The sequence below is a fragment of the Neolamprologus multifasciatus genome, chromosome 13, assembly GCF_963576455.1.
Source record: "Neolamprologus multifasciatus chromosome 13, fNeoMul1.2, whole genome shotgun sequence".
Classification (NCBI taxonomy): Eukaryota; Metazoa; Chordata; class Actinopteri; order Cichliformes; family Cichlidae; genus Neolamprologus; species Neolamprologus multifasciatus.
This window is the reverse complement of record NC_140451.1, coordinates 24,679,913-24,702,397: the sequence shown is the minus strand read 5'-3', so window position 1 is coordinate 24,702,397 and position 22,485 is coordinate 24,679,913. Positions and strand designations below refer to the sequence as shown.

The following is a 22,485-nucleotide window of genomic DNA, read 5'->3' as shown; positions in this document are numbered from 1 at the left end:
GCGATGGATTATGAAATCATTCTCATCGGATTCATTGGGGTGTGTGTTTCAACAGGGGTGTGAATGTGTGTACTTTAGCACTGCGCAAACTCATAAAGGCTGTCGACTCAAGCTTTCCATTTACAAAGTAAATAGGAAATTATGTTACAGTGTTACATGTTTTACAAGGGAAATCTCACAAACTTAATTTATAGTCAAAATAAGCCGTAATTACAGGAAGAAACTCTTTCCTTCTCATTTCTTCCTTCACTCTTTCCTTTTTCTCTTTCATTTTATCCACCTCATGTGATTGCCTCATGATGGCAGCGTCACCTGTTAAGTACTTATTAACAGTGGGTTTAATCTTAACCCAGCGCCCCTGACTGACACATATGCTGAGGAATGCAATGACCTCTGACCCCGGTGAACCAAATAATTTGATTTATCTCAGGACCCATATGCACAGCATAAATTTTATGCATGGTATATATTAAAAAAAAGAAGTGATACTGGCTCAAATCCAGCAAGGCACAATGTCTTTCTGGTCTCTCTGTGTTGATTTAAACTGTAATAAGTCATAATGCAGTTTTTCTGTCAGGACAAAAACACTACAGCACAATAAAAGCTGTAAATATCTGACAAGTGAACATGTCACCTCAGCTTTTTACTGTGCCAAAGTGTTGGCAAGAGCTCTTAATGGCCATTGTTCCAGGAGAGGAAATTAAAAAATAAATCCCTTTTTGCAAAGAAATGTTAAGAGGACGCAGAGGGACTGCCCCAAATACACACACCCCTGTTGTTCCAAGAGTGGCAAATGTAAAACAGAGTCAAAGTTACATAATGTGGAGGATTTGCTAAAAACGGGATAACGTTCAAACGCTTCCACATCATTGATACTGACAGACTGCAGCAACAACTCAGTAGGAGTGGAGCTCAAAAAAAAAAAATACAGTATTTCAATTTGGCTTTTGGAGGGAGGGAGAGTGAGATAGACAGAGGGAGGGAAGGGGGGAGGGAGAAAGAGAGGGAGAGATGAAAGGGAGCAGTGGATAAGCTTCAAGGCTTATCCTATTCATTACTGGAGGAAAAAAAAAATCGTAGCATCGACCTATAAATAAATGAATGCCAGGATAAACACGAAGCCCATACATCAATAAAACATATGTATTCTAATAGATCACGCTCTAGTTACACTTGATGGGATCGAGTCAGCCAATGAGCCCAATCATAGGGACTTTATCATTCTGGAAAGCTACACAGCATTAGGCCGTGGTGATTATAAATAATCATCATTCTCATAACAAAATAGACCAATAGATACTTTCATCTTTGTTCTCTTTTTCTTTTCCTTGTTTATACGCTACTGTGTTTAAGGCATTCAAATTAATTCTCAAATCTACAAACAAACAAACAAACAAAGAAAAGGAAAACAGGACAAGTTATCGCCTCTCTTTGTATTTTCTTTTTAGTAAATAGTTGCATATTCATAAGAAAGAAAATTAACACATTTGTAAACAAATGTCTAAAACTGCAGCCAGCACCGCCTCTGTTTAAGCACTCTCCTTTCCAAGAAACATCTGGGTCACTTTGAACAAAAAAAAGAAAAGAAAAAAAAATCTGGAAACATCAATCACATTCACCGCATAGTGTATAATCCTGACTTTGCTGCTGTCATGAATCAGCGGTGCAACAATGATTTTTGACGTCACTAAAAGTTACACAAGCCTTTTTTAGGGAAACAGCCGGCAACAAGTCTCCACCTACACAGAGATATTGAACACTTAAACCTGACTAAAAGGCTGCATTCAGGACGTGTTTCCACACCGGAGTCTGACTCTGTAAACAGCGTTTTCAGTTACACGTATGAGTCAGTCTTGCTCACCCCAGGTTGCAACATGCTATTCTGTACATTTTTATTAGGGAAATTCAGAAGTTGTATCACATCTCACATCTGGCGTTTATGAAAATCTGACTCTCAGTGTGTTGTTTTTATCACATTTGACTCACGATAAACTGATTTATCAATTGAGCCATTACGAATGAGGTCAAGCTAACCTCCTCAGCTCAAGTGTAACGTAATAAAGAAAAAAAAGTTAAAAATAAATCGTTTATAAACTTAGAAGAGCTCGAGGAGGTGCTTTTTCATGTGTGCATTAAATATAATTTATTTACCAGATTTTTCCCTTTAATTCCTGGAAGCTGTCAACATGAAGACAATTGCACATACATGTTGCAACATACTTGTTATTGGCAATCATTTGCACTGAGCATTTCATCACTTTATTATTTTTTTTTTTTCCACTGTTAACATCTTGTGGTTCTGCTATTACAAGTAGGAGCCAGTCTGAAGTCATTCTTTTGTGATGCGTTCAAAGACGCTACGACATCCAATGTGTGAGACTCTGCCCCCTCTTAAAACACTCCATTCAAAAATTACAATGTGCTGACAGGAAAAGTTCACCTGGAAAAAACCGCAGAGGGAAAAGCATAATAAGAACTTAGACTGATTTAAAATAGTTTAAGGCAGGTAACTTTGAAATCTTGGATGTCAGAGTTTCCATAAATGCAGCAAAAAGGGGAGATTTCCAGACAATCACTCCTTGCAGCTGCAATAACATGTGATGACAGCATGAAAATGAGATGGTGACTAAATATTTCACTATAGGATCAACTGCATAAAAGAAATTTTATGCTTCTACAAACCAATTTTCATTGTCACTGCATTGAGATCAAATTTATGTTTTGTCAGTATATGTCTGTTGATACAGACCTCATATTTCATGACAGATTAACAGCTTACGAGGATTTCCGCTGAAATGATAGCAGCCCTTTGCTGTTTATCAACCATTCAGCATTTGATTGATGTGCATTTCTATCATCTTTGTGGAAAATTACTGACTACATTAAAATATAAACATTAGACTATGAGGAGCAGGTGACAGTTTCCCACTCATTATGCGTAAATCTTCACCACATATAAGAGTCAGAAGTAGCATGAGTGTAGGGGCAAACCCAGGGCACAAAACAAGGACCGCCCCCATGCTCAGTGGTTATGATGTGCTTTGAACTATATGTCATTGATGCATTCAAAAACAAGTAAGCAAATGACTTGGTATAATGCTGAAATAAGACATGAATGTCCTTTTTTCTCCAAATATCCTCCATCAGCTCCTTCGCTGACAAACCGTTTGCACTGGAAATAACAGCTAGGCTTGTTCCCCAAAGCTAGATACTTATTTATCTATGTTACATTTTGCTATTAATAGATAAGTAGTAATGCAAAGCCATATATGTAGAGCTGCTGTGTTGCTGATGACATAAGAGGGATAATACAAAAAATTGTGCCTTACACGACAGAGAAGCGCTAATGCTACCGATGCCAGTGGAGGAAAGTGGTTTTAGTTAAAATAGCACAGTGGCATTTATTCTGCCGTGCATACCATACACATTAGATACGATGAAACACAAGCCTAGTATATATTAAAGCTATATGTGAGTAATTTAGGTGCTAATAAAGTAAAAATATACAACTTTCACATCTTACACAAGGACATTGCAATGTGCGTTGTCATGTGTAAGTGATCTTTCACCAGATGTTCACTTTGTTTTTATATACAGTTCATGTCCTGATTATGAAATGTGACTATACAGCCACAGCATGTGCTCTGTTCTCCTCTAAAATCCTCCTCTACGGCCTCTGTATACCATGACATATGGACAATGAAAAATTCATGGGCCGTGGTTAACACAAATCTGCAGAGGAGATAGGAAAACATGAGCTTAGCAAGCAATTTGCCTATTACATTGACAGACGGAGCTGTCGTGGGACGATATTGGCATATGCATATTTCATCTAATCAGATTTCATGTTTAAAGAGCAGCGAGAAAGTGGTTCAAGTTGTGGAAACAATGACATCATGCTGTATGTTCATCTAGTGACCCAGCCCAATCAAGCTAGAAGGACTCAATGTTTTCAAAGATTGTATCTCAAAAAGCACAGGTTCAGGATTTTAGGCTGTTTACTTACTATAGATTCACTCGTTTATTTTCCCCTCCGTCTATGTCAGCATCAGTTCAGTTCAAATGTTTCTTTTTTTCCTGTCAAACACAGACACCGCTGACTCTGACATGCAGAAAAACCTCTTAAAAGCACACAAAGCTCAACTAAATTCAGCCACAGATGCATTAAACCAGCGCTCATGCACCGCAGTACAAAAATAGATTGTAAAATATTGTGTGTGATTGGTGCGTCTGGACAGCATTAATATATTGAAGCAATAAATTGTTTTTTTATACTCCTCCCACCCTGGAGGATTACAAAAAAAAAGAAAAAAGAATTCCAAAGGATCGCAATGAAAATGTTTCTTTTTGATAAAAATCAAATCAGCAATGAGTGAGATGTATTTCAAAGAAAAACAAAGCTGATAATAAAATACATAGATTCTGTGCCAAAACCTGGAGCATATAGGATAAATGCGAGCAAGCCAGAGAAGGAGGAGGAAGAGGGTAACTCCTCTCAACTGCTTTGCCTCAAAAAAGTGATTGCCTCACTAACTCTCAGAATACTGTTGATTTAAGCAATGTGCACACCAGGAGTGTTAGGTTTCTGGAGGTGGGGGGGTGGGGGGTGGAGAAGGGAGCAGAGAGGAAGGTCAGCAGTTTGGGAGCATAACTTGAGAATCCGAGAAACCGGGAAAAAATGGTGCTTGTAATATTTTCCAAAACAGACGGCCATCTTGTTTAAATATATCATATACAGCACCTCTAGGTTGAGTTTACAAATGTTTATGTTATTGCCTTGTAGCACATACTGCGTCCCTGCCAAATTAATGTGAGTAATACTCAACATAACCAGGACAGCTAATAACAAATACCTGACCCTTGTCATCTGTCATTCAGCGCTATTTATGGCTTTTTCTCAAGGCATTTTATTCCAGCACAGCCTGTCATTACTCTTAGCTTTATATAAGAGATCGTTTTTCTTTGAGTGTGTCAGTAAGCACACAATAAGTAAAAATATCTGCACTGGCAAGGTGTAATGCATAACTTAAATTTCCTGTTGTACGACTGTGCAGTGTTAATATTACATTCCTCCTGGCAAGAAATTAAATTGGGGACACAAAGTAGCATGGGTATAATCAATCCACGTTGGCAGAGAATGCATGATAATTATAAACAAAATCTGTGTCATTCCCTGCGAGGAAAGCAGCTGCAGGGGTGACAGGCGATGCTGAACATGAATATGGATCACAGGACTAAAGATCTGGTAACTGACGCAACCCCGGTTTTGCTCGAGCTGGCTCAAAAGCAGGGACACTGGTAGTGATGTGGATGAAAAAAAAAACAAAAAAACACGAGCTTGGATTGAGTCAAGATGAAGAACGTTGCAGATTAATGTCGTTAATACACCAGGAATAACTCTGCACCATCTCCGCATCTTAGTGAACTCCAAGCAAACGCAGGAGAAATGAAAGCCATTATATAGACAACAGCAGCCCAAGTACACTAATGTTTCATTATCATCTCTTTAAATGCAGATAAATGAGAATGAGAGTGCACTGAACATGCTCAAATAAAACGACATATGCTGCTTATTAAATAATCATCCCCTACATGATTATGTTGTACATGCACATATTGTAGTGCTCTGTTGAATCCGTAACCAGGATGCCAAGAATAGACTGGATTTCACCACCATCTGACGGCTGCATTTCACACACTTCTATACCAAAAGGCTCAGTGAAACTCTTTTTTTTTTTGCCCTCTCGTCTTCTTTACCTCCTGAGGTAGCTTGACACACTTTCATGAATTAGCCTAGACAAGATGGACAGCTATTACAGCTGCCACAGCAGATTTAGCTGAATCCAAAAGGTCAGAATTAGCATTGAGAGAAGCACAGGAAGAAAAAGTCCTAAAATTGTTCCCCGGATCAATTTCTAACATTTTAATATTTCACAGCAGCACAGTATTCCTTCTTACGTGTCCACTGTGCTAGTATTTATCGTAATAAAGGTGGATTTAATATGGCGTTTATAGCTGCTTTTTCATATGGAGCCTATAAATGGGAGAAGAACTTTACTCAGCAGCTGTGTATATGTGCAAAAACCCATGCGTGTGTGTTAAGGCCTACAAGTAAGACACCCTTGAGGCTTTAACTCACCTGCCAGAGTGAAGAAAATTACTTAGCTCTGCTGTTTTGAAACAAATCACAATCAAGTCTCCTAGCAGCAATTCCAGCAGAAATAAAACTCTGCTTCAAAACTAGTAAACCCTTAAGTGAAGAACATTAGAAATCTGGTTGCCTTAGTCAAAAAAAAGTGGAATTCCTTTAGGCTATGAAAATAAACCTTTAGCTTAAATGTGGCTCACAGAGGAATGGTATTATTGAGCCAAGTGAATGAGCAACAGCCGCCACAGGATGTTAGCGTTACTATTCATAACTTATTTTCCTATGCCTAAAACCGTTTTCCCTTCTGGTCTCACCTCTGCTGCTCTCTTAAAAGGCAATTACCTACTGGCAAATTTACAGGAAAAGAAAAACAATGACTTTTGACCAGAGGAGTCGTTAATGTGAATGTCAAACCGATGCTGCACAAGAGCCCGCTGAGCAACCGAGCAGAGGAAATATATAGAGAGAGATGAATCACTTTAATCCTTTGTTTTAGACCAACTCGGGGTTTAATACGTGGATTCAAGAGAGGCAAGGAAAGCGGATTGAATGGCAAACAGACATGTTCCAGCACTTCAAGACTCTTCTCCGGAAACGCTGAATGCTTTCCATAGGTGTGACTGATGAGGATGTTTGAACAGTAGACACTAAATAAACGCAAATATACTGAAAATATGTCATAAAGCAAAAGGTGATTCCTGATTCCTCTCTTGGTTCTAACTATGTAACGTAAACTAAAAAAGCATTGATCAAAAGTACATTTGGTTTCAAACTAAAGGGCAAACAGAGGAAACAAACAAGGGAGTGACGTGTTATGAAGACAAATCACAGCTTTGAAAAAGATAAAATGTTATTATTTTTATATTTATTTAATTATAAACCAAGTCAGGTAACAGGTATAATAAAAGGTGCTGAAAAACTTTTTTTTGTATCAATAATCCAATCCTCTCTTAAACAACTAAGCTTTTAGTGATATATTAGTGGATACAACATACTATGTGATGAATACGCCCTAACAGCAGGGATCTCGGTTATGCAACGCATTTTCTGTCATTTAACTTTTTTAGCTTTTTTAAGGGAACTTTTAGTATAATTTCTGATTTGTCAGCACCATTCAAACATTCATACTCTTATAAATTCATTGCATAATAAACTGCACAGTTGCACTCGTCTGTTTTGCTTTTTCCTCCTCAAGCATAACTCCACAAACCTGACAAGATGACAGCGCCGGTGACAGGTCTCACTCATGTTCTCGCTAACATTTACTCGACTTACACGGCTCTGGTGATTGCTCTCTTTATGGCACGTCACTCAAAGCGTTGTTAAGGATTTGCTCGACAGTTTAGGCAAATGGGCTGCGTTTAACTGTTTGTTTGTCTTTTTATTTGATATTCACTCCAGTGATTTTGGCGGGTGTTGTGCCAATACAAACACCAACTATTGGTCCAGCTCGGCCCTAATTTTACATTTCCAAGAAAAAAATTAAATAAAATCTAGTTATTTAAAAGTTAAATAGCATTCCAGTGTTCTAACACGTCGTACTATGTGAGAGAAAGGGATCTGAATCAATGCAGCAGAGCCGAAGGTGCGGTCTTATTCTCCTTTGTGCCAAAATCTGGCACCGACATTACCCGCATTCAAATCAGCCACTGACAGTTTGGAAATGTGGGTCTGTTATGTTAATGGAAGTTAGCGTCATGCAGAGATAGAAAGCAAATTCACAGAAAGATAAGCTCAGTTTGTTTTAACTCCACGCCCCCAGATGTGCTTTTGTCACTTTCAAAATTCACATTCAACAAGTCAACTCAAGTGATTTCACTTTAATGTTCACACTCAGCCTATTGAAAAATTCCTTGTCAGAAAGCCAAGCAGGGCTGTTTTTCTCAGCTCATTAAATCCTATATTTTTTTCACAGCACAACAGTATTTGGCATGGGAACCAGAATAATTCACTGGCTCTGTTTTTCTTTGTCCTCTGATGGACTTCGTTTTGATAGGCAGCCCTTAACAAGTGAAAATATTAAATGAACTAAAGTACTTTTTCACCATTTCACAATTTTCACACAATGGAACTAAATTACTTGGCCCAAAATGCCAATTTCCCACTAAAAGCAGACTTGAACAAATGGTCTGTGTAACCAAAATGACATAATTGGGAGTTTGAGATGAACTATACTGTGAGAATGAGTTTTAAGAACATGCGTATGTTCAAAGATCAGGACATGATGAGTTTGATGTTTCACGGGCCAACACTCAAAGTTCCATAAACTGGCACTATAATAGCTGCTGGCATTAAAGATGAGCTAATATGATAATGTATCTAAAGGCTACAATCAAATCTCCAGCTGCCACACTCACCAAACTCGTCGCAGATGCTCTCATTCTGCAGCAGGGTGGGGTGTTCGAAGGTGTCCCGGCAGTACAGGATCCTCGTGCTTCCATCCAACGCAGCAATGCCGCCCAGCGCCAGCACCGTGTGGTCTATGAGCAGAGAGGACGGCTGCTCTCTGAGCCGTGCCAAAACGGAACGGTAACGACAATACTGAGGGTAACTGAGGACTAAAACCTTGCGCCCATCTTCTTCCTGGCCTGGAAAACACAACAAAAAGGCACAGAGGTTACACATACTTTAATTTGACATTGAACTGTAACTGTTTTGCTTTTTTCAAGTGCCCCTCTAAGAGTTGTAGAGAAGGGCAGCACTTAATTTTTACAGAACACATCCACTCTTCCATTTCTCTTCGGCTTTTATGATTTCATTCTAGCTCATCGATCATTATTCGGCTACTTTTATATTCAAGCACATCTACTGCCTGTGTGCTGTGAATATGAAATTATCTGTAATCTCAGACTTTGTCCTAATGAACTTTGTCCTAATGAAATTTTATTTGATTCACAATAAAACCAAGGAGGATCAATATGTAAACCAGCAGAACAAACTTCATACTTTATTTTGTTTCAAGAATTTGTGAAAGGTGCCACATCTGCACTGTTTTCAGACGGACAGGTGTCCCTTGCGAGCTGATATCTCATCACAGTGATTTCTGTGTGTATCAGGAAATGCATCGAATTAAGGAAGCAAGATTCTCTAACGCTGCTGTTTCATTGTGACTTTAAATAGTCTTCATGAAAGTTTCACATCCTTTCCTTGTAGTAATAATACACTTCAGCAAATTGACAGGATGACTTTCATGAGTGCAAACATATGACGTTGCTGGGCGGCATGTTCGAAATGCATGACATGCATAGCTGCTTGGGTGACAAGAGGAATGTCAAAACAACTCCAGATGCCTTCTTTTAACAAGCAAGTTCAAGGATGGGAATTCTCAAACAGCAATTTAAACAAGGCTGGTGTGAATCAGTGTTTGCAGGTATCTGTGTACAGCCACTTGCTGATAAATGTCTGAATTTGTTATTTATATAACAATCTCCAAAAAAAAAATTACGGTTTGTCGCCTTGCTTCAAAAGCTACACTCACTGTTTCACACAGGTAATAGCAAACCCTCCCACTGGAGCCAGACTTTACTTTTGTGTGATTAACATTCCATTTACAGTGTGTAAGTTTGACTAATGCATTATCACCTGTGACAACTGACTGGCAGAGAAACCTCTACTGTTATTTGGAGAACCTCAGGACAGGAAGTGCACACTGAGCTGATACAATACACTGCCATAAATCCCAGGAAGATATGCTGATAGACAGTCGGACAGTTAATATTATACTGGCACCGTGTAAGAACCTAACTAAGAGACTAGCCTGCTTTTAACTTTCGACTTCTGACAATGGTGCTAGATGATTGTTAAAGGCTCAACAGAGGTTTCACAATTCACCCTGAAGGTGCATGACTGTGCGTATGCAATTTCAGTGCAGCCCATCAAAAAGTTGTTTAAATATTCAAGTCTCGACCTGAGCGCCGGGGCAACAGACAGAATGCCATTCCCAGCTAATAAAATGCCATAAAGACACCGTTGAACAAAAACAACTGAAAGTGTACAATGACACAGAAAGATAAAAATGTAACATAAAGTCATACAAATACAGAGCTCTGTGTTAGAAAGATGACAACTTATTACAGGAAAAGGGAAACCACTAGACCCACATATATATGTAGGGTTTGAGTTTTATTTATATTTGTTATGTGTTTATGGCATTTCTCCTTCATAAGGATGCCTGAGTAATCGCTTATATGTTGATGTTATGCAACTAGGGTGTTGAGGTTACAGGTTACTGACAGTGATTAAAATGACAGTTTTAATGTTTAATTAGAACAGAATGTATCTCCTGCCACCCACATATCAGATATATGATAATCCTTAACTAATTACATGCCCGGTTAATGTTTATTCAGCAGGAGAGGGTTAAGCAAGGCACTTTAGTAAAGAAATATTGCTGTAAATATCGGCCAAGCTGAAGCCATGAGAGAAGCATTTCCTGCTTTTTAAAAACATATATATATCTTGTGTTTCCTGTTGGACTACTTTGCAGAAACTGCATGCTCTAGTAAATCTGTCATGAGAACCTACTCCTTTACAAACAATAAATGGAAATGATCTGAATATACACAGAAGCTCTGGCACTGCATCAACTACTTTGTGTAATATAACATCATCAGGGCTGACCACGGACATGCAAATGTTTCCAGTGAACTGCATGCACAGTACTAGTAATTGCAACAAAACATTTGGGCATGAGTGTTGCTCTCTTTCACCAGAATAAACAGGTGCTATGAAGTGTGCTCAGTGCACATGACACACTGGAAACAACTCCTTGGCACTCCAAGCGCTACCGGTGGTTTTAGATGAAACTATCAACAGTACTATCAGAGCAAGTCCATACAAAATATTTTTTATTTTTATGAATAAACTGGAGAATTCTTTTTACACAAAAGCTGCCTGCCAGATCTGAAAAAGAAAGTCAGCCACATCAGCAATAAATCTGTTATATTATCAGTTATATTGCATGTACCTTTATGGAGGGGGGCTACTTAAAAAGCAACAAAAAAGAATAGCTAAGAGTAGGTTAAAATGAATGTCAACTGAGTTTCCAGCCATGAGCCCTGAATATGAAATGACTCACTTTAATCTCTGTAAACTGAACTTTAAGCTAGCTCTTGTGAAGTCTGAGCTTGCACAACACTGAACTTCATACGCAGTTTTCTGTTCCAAACAATGAACTAGGTATGCCAATTATAGCCACTTTCATTTCAACTTTTCAAATGCCAAAGTATACATTTTCTAATGTCCTCATTTGTTCTGAACAGCAGAGCTAAATAAAACTAAATGAATTACCCTGTTACCACAAAACGAGCAAATTCAAGAAACTGCAACTGCTGAATTTTCACTCACTTGGTGTAACAGTAGCATTTTAGATACTGACTAACAGTTTCAACTCTAAGATAATATGACAAATGAATATGAGGTAATGTTAAATTGATAATTTCAATAAGTCCAGGGTGTACCCGCCTCTTGACCCATCAGAGTTGGGATAGCTGGCAGACCGTGAGTAATTGCATAAGCGTGAAAAAATGGAGGCATAGTAAAAGCTCACGTGTTGTAACCCTGTAATTATAGAGTACAATCATAAAAAAATGACCTAGAACAAAGAACAATACTAGATAATGATCTGACATAAGCCAATCATAAGGCACACAGATAATATGCAAGTGCTTTGTTTCTTAAAAGCAAACACAAATCTGTAAACGTCAGATTTTTCAGACTCACTCATGTTAATAGGCTGTTGTTTGCAGTAAGGTCGTAATACTATTCTAGCTTACTAACCAGACTACAAGGTTCCACAGCTGATGAAGTAGAGTCAAGCAGTTTGAAACACGATTTTTATATGAATTATTAACCACCCTGTCTACTTTTACAAAGCCCTTGGACATGACATTCATGGGAATTTCTGCTGGTGAGTTAATATTTCAGGGGGAGGCTAACTAGCAAGCGTTTCACCTTGCCTTGCTACAGACAATTTTAAACAGATTTTAAAAATGCATTTTCCCTTTTGTGGTGGTATTTTCTGAAGCTGCAGGCTGATAAAAATCACTGAAATGTGCAGCAGAAGCAGGACAGGAAGGACTCTATTCATAACATATTTACAACAGCTGCATTCCCAACAATTAGCGTAATTAGTTCCACTGTACTCCAACATGCGGACCACCTCAAAAGAAATTATTAAAACCATTCAGCCACTCCACTCACACATATATTCACATGCTACAAAGTCGCTACAAAGCCCACAAATGTATGAACACACATTTTACTGCATACATATCCCACAGCAGTCACACACATTTATCCAAGATTGCGGCATTTGTCATTCGCAATTACAGCTCAGAGGTAGAGCAGGCTTTGTTTCCAAATGTCAGGGATTTTATTGTAAGCGGTCACCGTCAGAGCTGCTCTTTCTCCCGAGGACCCTCACAGCATTTCACTTGATTAGATTCAATTTGGAGTGAGAGCCGCAGGGCATTAATAACTGTACAAAGGTGTTGTAAAGTATGCATGTCAGTGTGCGTGCGCGTGTTGGTGCGTATAATGCACATTGAGTGCAAACACACTTTAAAAATTCCTTTTGTTCTTGCAGCCCGACCTTTCAAAATAAAGGACGTCCTTATCTTAATGTAAGCGTCCTAATTGGTTGGAGCTGTGACTGTATCACTGGAGAGCTGAAGACATTGTGAGAACATTATGCAATTTGTTTCTCTCTCTGAGGACCTCTTTTCTATTTTCTCTTTCTGTCTCTCTGTCCTTTCCTAGTGGTAGTATGGTATGTTGATCAAACAGCTGCGGTGCGGCAGATTATTTTCAGAACATGCTGTAAAGCTTCTGACCTCATAAACTACAATAGTGTCAGGGTCATAACTGCTCTGCAGGACAGCTGATAATATAACCACTCAGTCAGAGCAGCACAAAATAAATTCCAGTACTTTACAGTACACAGTAAAGTGAAAAGGAATACTAATCATTAAATATTACATCCCCTGTGGTGCTTTTAAAACACGTATTACACTTAAAGGGGCACTCAGCTTATTTTCACCTCCCTGTAGCCTGCTGTATCATCTGCTGTGACTCTGGAGGAGCTTTCTAAAGTTTCAAAATATAATGCTGATGATGTCATCGTGCTAGCATTAAGGTTATCTAAGCTTGGACCAGCACTTTCCAAATATATAACTGAAAAAGTGCGGCGTATAATAGATGTAGGGGTAAACAAGCCAAGAAGGCCCTAATCAGAGACGCTATTGAGTTGCATTACTGGAGCTCAACTCATAGCGAGGAATAAAAGGCAGAATATTTTCATGCTTGAATTATGACTTATCTGGTTGGCTATTGTTTCCAATGTGGAGTCAGTGTTAGTCGGTACAGTCACCACTACTAAAAAATATGTCTGGTCTCCCTTTTCCATCCACCAGAATGCTGCACAATCAGATAAAATCTACCATCTCCACTCCCCGCATCCCTGCTGTTATCGCTGGATTTGAGCTGATTCTCAGTCTTGTGATCACTTTGCATGCGAGGCCCATTTCTATTACTTATGAATGTATATATTTTAAGTAGCACATCTCTTCATGGTACTATTTGATGGATAGAAATCCTTTAGTGTACATAATACCTTTGCATAGTGCTATATACCAAATATAATCAAAGGAATTCACTATATATATATATGTATATATATATACATATATATATATATATACATATATATATGTATTTGTGTGTGTGTGTCAGATTCAGCAATTCAACTTAGGAGTCTAAGGAGTCAGAAATATTTCTTCTCCTTTTGATTTGAGCTGTCCAAGAGACTGCTAAAAAACCTTGATCCGTTTTCTCATGGCTTTCTGTTATGGTACTACCGAGAATAGCATTAATACAAGCTAATTCAACACCTCCATAGACTTGTCTCTGGTATGCAAGGCCTCCAGAAGAAAATCAATTCAAAAATGTACTATTGCAAGAGAAGGGCTTTTATTAACATATTAACATATTAACATATTGACATATTAACATATGTCTATAGTTTGATATTCAGTCTTGCAGAAAAAGTTTGCTCAAGCTGTAGACACTTCAAGGATGACTGAGTTACTAAAGCAAAAAGTGCATTACAGTAATTTAATCAGGATGTGACAAAAGCATGGATGGGTTTCACTCTGTGTTGAGATGACAAGATTGGGCTGATCTTTAAAATATTCCCCAGATTAAAGAAGCATGACTGAAACATTTCTGTAATATGCAAATAAAAATGTGAGCTAGAGTCAGTCTTTTTTTTTTTTTTCAGACACAGGCATTACACAACTACAGCAAGAGTTCGGGAACTGTGCAACAGGGTGAGGGCTGGTGATTAAAATGTATGTTTTAGCTTTGAGCCATCGAACCTCTAATGTCAGGAAGACAATTATACAAGGAAGTCTGCAATACTCATTTGTGGGCTGGAATACTTTAAAAATGACATCAGTCAGGAAGCATAACATTAACAAATGTTTCTCCATTTATTTTTCTATCATGGGAACAAAGTAGAATTGCAGGTATACAAGCAGGACTGCATACAGTGAGTCCATACATTATGTTAATGGTGTCATGACCCACGTAAATAATAAGACAGATGATGCACAAATGAAAGGGAACCGAAATGGGGAGCAAAGCACAAAAAGTGAACAAACTGAGAAGTTGCAGTGCACAGTTTTCTTTTTATACTTTTGGTTTGAACATGTGAAATAAAACAACTGTATACCAGATGTAGTATTTCCTTTTTAAAGGGCCGGAACACAAGATTTGATAGTCCTGATTTCCTGGCTTATTGGCAGCCGCTGTTCTTTATTCAACAAATAAAATGGAAAAACAAATGAGACTCAACTTGCAGGGTGAAGTTGCTGATAATTCGTTTGGAAATCCATCACAGAGAACAAATGAAATATCTGCTTTGATGGTGCATTCAAGGAAATGCGTAAATCTGAGAGCCTGCCAAACAGCAGCTTTTTAATGTGAAGCATGATAGAAAGAATGAATGTCATCTTTTTTGCAACATCTGTGTCTGCCTCCTGTCAGAGGTAGACACAAAAGTTCCAAAAGTTGATTTCCTCTCAGAATCACTCATCTATGACATGCTTTTGGAAACCCACTCATCTTTCATAGACATCCAGCTCACCAAATTTCCCTTGAATACATCATTGCAATTTAAAACAGAAAATTACTCAACTTCTTTTCTCACTAATGACAGCAAAGTCTTATGAGTTGTGCTATATGGTATGTCAGCTGTACCGGTATACCAGTTATATTGTCTTGCATGACGTGAATTGTTCAAATACAGCTATAGTCATACATCTACTCCACCCACAGTAACATCGAGCCAGGTGAGTCAAGGAAGGACTTAAAGGTGTTTCATCTGACTTAAGAATAATTTGTACCACAAGGTTCGCAAGAATAGATTGTTTTCAAAGCTGCACTTCACAGCTCAGCTGTGGAAACATTAAAATAAGACAGCGGCAACAAAAAGTTGCATTACATCTAACCGAAAAGCGGAACAGAGAGCCTGTTAAGTGCTAATTCTCTAGCCCTGTGCCAAATAGTGAATTCCTGTTAACAGAGTCTGTGTGCAGAATACATATTATTGTGGGTGTGTGGTTTTATTTGTGCTTTATTTCTCATTTTATTTTGACATTTAAAGGTTTTAAATTCTACAAACAGAACAATGAACTGTTGGGAACCTATATAAAGACCCACTTATAAAGAGATATTATACAAACTTTTGGTCACACCAAATAGTATGACTTTCTAATTCTTTTATAAGCATTATAAAATGGCATTTACATATTAGTTAATATGTGCGATGATGTGCTGCACAACATGTTTAATGAACATATTTAATAAAACAACTATCTACAGCATACAGTAGCTCTAATGAGGTAGTGTGTAAAGTAAAAATAAGGGTTTTTACTTCTACCACAGCATAATAAAAGCAACACGCAGTAATCCATGTGCATAAAAAGGGATGAAAGAAGATACTGTGGTCCCACTGTACAGGAATAAGTATGATGAGAAGAAGCTCAGCCACTATAACATATTTTGTGTAATTACACCAAATGAAGAATTTCTCTTTAATAACAAGCATGATAAACGAGTCATCATAATCAAAATCTCAGAAATGCTGCATTCAACATGAAACTCATTAGTTGAGGTTGAAGCAGCTGCTCTGGCAGATGAATAGCAATTGCAATGTTAGATGAAACATCATTGATATCATTGAATTTCAAAAACCAGCAAAATAAAAGGGTGATCTATTTGCCGCATCTTTGAGCTCCTCTGCTTTTCATTGGAGAATTTCTGTAGCGGCTTTGAAAGTTGGGAATAAAACTAGTCGTAATACGAGGGTTGCTGACAGTTAAAAGCAGATCTGTGCTAGCTAATTAAAAACCAAATGCTACTCATGTAAACTGTGTCATTTACATTCAACCAAGCTTAAAAATATTCAAACTGCCCACAAGCTCTGACAAGATCTTTCAAGCAAGTGTGCTCATTTCTCTTGTCACAGACAAGCAGGAAGAAGCTGAAAACCATTACTCTCATGCTCTCTGTCACCCGCTGTAGTCCTTAAATCACTCACTCGGCTCAAATTTGCTGTTGTCAACATTTCCACATTATCTGCTCGGCCAAGGAATTTACTGGATCCCCCTGCTGCTTTTGTGGGGTTGGCGAGAAATGGCAAGGCATGTAACCCGGAGCCAATAATGTCACTTTCATATTTGATTTTTTTTTTCCTTCCTTTTTGAATCCCACGGTAACACCAAAACAAGTCCAAAAGCTTAAAATATAGGGATAAGTGAGGCTGCGGTGAAGAAAGGGGTCAGAAAATAAGTAGGGAAAGTAAAGAAAAGTAGGTTCTTGTTTGGTATTCTCCCTCCATGCTGTGGGCTCTCTTCTCTGTGCTCTGTATTGATCTTTGAAACTGCCCTGTTTCCATTTAGCCTCTTCTCATAATATATAACACAGCTCTGATTTATTCACCTCCTTTCTCTCTCCTACTTTTCAATGAGGGGACATGACACTGAGAGACAGCAGGCGCCCGATCTGGCTGTTGGTTTCAGGTTATTGAAACCTGACCAAATAAAGAGGGAACGGCATCTGTCAATGACACCAAATGGAAATGATGTGTGGGGGGCATCACATTTACACTACAGGCAACCTCATGTTTTCAATGAAGACAGAATTACATAAAACAATGAAATAAATTCGTTGAATTTGCATGATTCATCGCCCATCCAATCTGTGAATGACTACACTATCTGGGATAAAACAAAATGTGCTAGAACATTTCGCTAATTGCAACCTAGTCTGTGCAGTAAACAAAATCACATTAATCACACCGGGGATGCAGCAGCATCAATAAATCACTATAGTAGAGTAAAACAAAGCAAAGCCATCACACAGACACTAACGCACAGTTTATTTTCTTTAAAGGGAGTAAAATTGAAACAATATTTCAAATTTGTTTAATGGATTTGCACAAAATAACAAACTGTGTTTGCAAATGACTCAGTGGCCGTCCATCATCAACATTGCATCAGTCACACACACTGACTCGCCTCTCCCCTGCTCATTATATCAGCTGCAAGCTGTGCTCTCACAGACAAATGCACACAATGTACACAGCATACGTTCTGCCTTTTAGATCAAAAGACAAGCTGAAATCTAACTATCACAGTGAGTTGGCTGAGATGATTTAAATCAGGACATTTTTTGACAATTTATTTCCTTTCTCAGAACAGATATGACAAATTCATAAATCAATTCCCATAAATCAACTATAACGAAAATGATCATGTAGATGAACTGTACTGAACTGAAGACTATTCCCACATGAGCAGCCACTGTTTTTATGCCGTATTAGCAAACAATTACATCCCAACATCTAATACGAAACTGTTCATTTTTAGTGACTAATCAATAAAAAAACCTCTCACCTGAGCCATTTTAGCTTCTTTAAGCTTCTTTCATGTTTTGGTTTTAACGTCAACACACTTGCATCTTTGTGCACAGCTGGATGCCCTAAAAACCTACTAAGCAACTCATTACCTCAAGCATACCAACACAGTATACAGCTGGTGAACACAGCTTAGCATTTAGCAGCTGAAGATCCAGATATTTTCCCTCAAGAATTGGTGGAGATCAAAACAGAGTGGAAACAAGCAGAGTATGGAAATTATTTTTACCAAATTAATCCAAGTGCTGTTGTTGCCCCGTGTCTATTTGTTAACATGCCCACTGTAATAAGTTTATCTTTGTTAGCTGTTGTATTCACAGATCACTCAGTGGCCAGAAATTGGGCAAAAGGACAAATACACAGTAAACTATTTGCTTGAAACTGGGGCATTTGGAGGAGCACAAAGCAGTTCAACCTCAGCTGATGTGTATTATTATTAGTACATTTTTTAAAGTCAGCTTAAATTAGCACTTTGATCTGATTTGCTTTCTGTATAATGCTTTGAACAAACTGTATTTTCTCACCTGCATTTTTTATATAAAATATCATTATTTACTGGCAGTACAATGTATCACTGCATATGCTGCTATATAGATATTTTGCCCCACCCCTCACATGAGCATTATTGTAATCTGTGATTGTTACAAATAAAACAAAAGCCTCTCAGAAGCATTTTCTGCCTTTTAGCTGCGTTTGCAAACATAGTTTGTTCCCGACATTTATATTTTCACCAGAATGTTTTATATTTTAATACACCCTGTTGAGCACGGAGTCTGGTCTTTTGTTTATTGCGAAAGTGTTTCAGTGACAAGCTGCGAAGCAAGTAAACCACAGCAGAATTTCAAAGCTGACAAACAATGTGGAAGCAGGTTTGTCACAAGGTGGAGACTGACACAGGCGCAGTTTACTTTGGGATATTTTGTTATAAATATGACTGCTTGGAACACATTGAGCTTACCGGCGGATAGCTAAAAAGTGTCATGTGCTCCAACACAAGAAGGTGAATGAACTGTACCCATCAGGAATTCAAGCTGATCACATCTGCTGCTCTGCGTGAAGGCTGTGATATTAAAAAAGTATCAGATGGGTGGAGTGAGTATGACTTAGTATGTGAGAGTCTGGCTTTTACGTGCACATGCCTAATTCTTGCAAGAGAATAATATTCTCACAAAAGGGCACCAACACCCAGAGGAAATGTTCCACTGAAACTGTACAGAGGGCAAATAGAAAGAGAGAGTAACAAAGAGAGAGAGTAATACATAAAATAGAGAGAAAGAGAGCCCTCCATGCATGCTGGCTCCTGTTCTTAATTATAGTAAAGCACTAAAGTGCCTCATTCATTTCAGCAGGGTGGGGCGGCGGACTGTGACAAAGGGAAAAAAAAGAAAAAGGAAAAAAAAAAGAAACGTTTATATAATTTTCACCTCAATTTATTCAAGTGTGAGGCACAAGGATTGAGGACACACAGCTATGCATACTACACTAGTATGCACACACACACACACACACACACACAGAGAAAATTCAACTTCCCTCAGCTTAATTCCTTCCCAGATGTTTTTGCGGTTGATGGTGGTGGGAGGGGGGGGGGGTTCAAAAACACACACCCATATTAAATGTTTTCAGTTAAACAGGCAAGAGAAGAGAAGAGAAGAGAAGAGAAGAGAAGAGAAGAGAAGAGAAGAGAAGAGAAGAGAAGAGAAGAGAAGAGAAGAGACAAAAACAACACAAGCACTTTCCTCCGGTTGATTTATGTGATTCTATTACATTAAACATTCTTTCCCCTGAGCAGGCTCAGCTCCCTAGCAACCATCGCTCGCAGCCCTAATGTGTCTGGCACAGGGCCAGGGAAAGCTGCCTGCCTTATTGATTGCCAGATTGAAAAGTTTGCATTTAATAGGTCCTGTAATACATGAAGGAATTATTCAGAGAGGCTCCTTGTCAAAAACCCAAATTGGTTCTTTTGACTATAAAAAAACAACGGGGGCCGTGTAACAAATGAGCTTTCAGAAAGCTCCCCTTTTGTGCCTGAAATGAAATTCGATGTAGCTTTGACCCTTCAGAATTATCACTGTCACCAGGAAGTAAACTCGAAACTGATAGCTATGAGGTTCGAGGCCACATTGTCGCTTAAGATGAGGAAGACAAGTTTGTGCCATGTTGATCCCCTTTTGTGCGGTGATGGATTGGCCCTAAACACTGTTCGCTGTCTGGTCCGCGGCTGCATCCTGACTAATGAAAGACTACTGCTGGGTTTTGGGGGTCAATCCACTTATAGCGCAGTCAATTCAGAGAGTAAAAAAAGCTGCTCTGCGAGAACCCAAAATGTGCAAATACCACAGGGAGTAAATTTAATCAACTATCTTTGGTTGGAGAAATACAGCTTCCTTTAAACTACACAAACAAGTGAAACCCTTCCCCGCGTCTCTTTCCCTCTCCTCAAACAAGCCTAAAAGCTGTTACACCCAGGTGATGATACTCTATCTGCTATGACGGCCACTCTCATTTGTCACGCGGCTCTGTCCGACACAAACTCAATTGAGCAGCTGTGATCAGAAATCTCAGAGGTTGTCAGCAACAGAGAGAATGAAGAATACATAGAGAGTTTCTTTGGCTCAGCCTGTAGAAGACAGCATTTTCAACCGCACATATCATTCTCCCGCAGAATGAAATGGATGACATGTTTGCCTTTAAATGTATCTTTAATGGGACAGCGAGTTCCCATTTAAGTGAGTTCTGCTGGAAGGTTAGAGCAAAGGAGGGAGAGGGAGAGAGAAAAAAAACACATCTTATCAGGAGATTGGGAATTGGGTCAGGCAAGGAATTACATGCCATTCTAGATCAAAGTTGCCGTGTGTATTTCCTCAAAGAAGGGCCCCTCATTATCAGCTCAGACTTATTTCTCAGGGCGTATACTCAGCATAGTGTGCAAAAGGAAACATAATTTAATGTGTTTTAGTAAAAGAATGAATAAAAAAAGAAAAGAAAAGAAGAAGAAGAGGGACAAAAGAATAATACTGGAGGCTATTTGGGACAGGCATGTTTCCCAATGGTAAAACTGTAATGAGAGAGAGAGAAGAGAGCGGGTGTTTGCTGGAGATGCTGAGGGTGGGGGGGTGGGGGTGTTGTTGTCATTCAGCATGGCTCCATTGCGAATTCCTGTCATTAAATATGAACTTCTCTTTCTCCCTCGCCCTATCTCTCTATCATCAGATCTGTATAGAGGAGGAAGGCTTTGTATAAACAGCCTGTGCAGTTAAGCCAACTGGAACCCTTTTCAATAATTACATCCAGCACAATACTCAATTTACATTGCATTTATTTAGCTGGAGGATTTGACAATGTGGCAAAGAAAAGAGTGACATTAGCAGTAGATGATAACAACTAGAGCGGTGCGCTCCCCAAGGGGAGATGTTTTAGTCTGTGGCTTAGAGGGAGACTTTACAGATAGCAATATGTCATTAAAAACCAGTGCCATCTGTTCACATTTCTTGTTTATGTGCTGTCATGGATATAAACCGTACTGAAGATACAAAAGCAAATCCGAGAAATGCAATCTGTAGGATTTTCTCTTGCATTCTTTGCTGTGCAATTAGTTGTGATTACACATTCCTGCAGCACCACAATAAAGAAAACAAGACCCGCTAACAATTGTTTTCTCTCCACAAGCACTAATGATCTCTGTTTGAAGTTCCCAAGCTCAGTCCTACACAAACAGTTTTCACATAGCTGCTGTCTCATTCGCCTAACATACACAGTATCTGGCGAAACGAGCAGGTAATTTCTGATAAACTGCAGCCGTCTTGGCTCTAAACTCATTCATTCCAGATTACAGAACATGACCTCTGATGTGGCAAACCTCCATCCTGCGCTTTACTAACAGAGCTGTAATTACTGTAATGCAGCACATACAGTGTTTGTAGCTGCTTGTCTCACATTGCACAGGACTGATAAGAACTTCAGTGAAGAATATCTACCAGCTGTGATAACAAGTTTATGTGCACTGGTCATTCATGCCAAAAGGCTTCTTACTTCTCTCTGCTGGTTTTTTTTAATATAATTATTATGAAACAAGTCCAACAGGAATCTAAAATGACAGTGCAAGATATTTTATTTGTTCTGTATAGTGTTGTACTTTGACTACAGTATAATGACAAAGTGTCTGACATGAAATGAAAACAACATGAATCAGAGATTCTTTGGCAAAAGCCTTTGTTGTCTAAGAAATAACTTGCTAAGTTAGTCTTTGTGATGCCTGACAACATGGGTGTGTCATACTTTGCTCTTCATGAGAGTCCAACACAGCTGTTTTCCCCCCTCCCATTCAGTAATTATCCTCAGCAATATAAATAAAATTTTG

General features: G+C 38.7%; 1 protein-coding gene across 1 annotated transcript in view; it reads right to left on the bottom strand.

Moving 5' to 3' along the window:
* arid5b (AT-rich interaction domain 5B) overlaps positions 1 to 22,485 on the bottom strand; it is a 75,014-nt gene that overhangs the window by 33,033 nt on the left and 19,496 nt on the right. Inside the window, exon 4 of the mRNA XM_085183580.1 lies at positions 8,506 to 8,736. Coding sequence (XP_085039706.1) covers positions 8,506 to 8,736 — 231 coding nt within the window. The remainder of the gene's footprint in view (positions 1 to 8,505; positions 8,737 to 22,485) is intronic.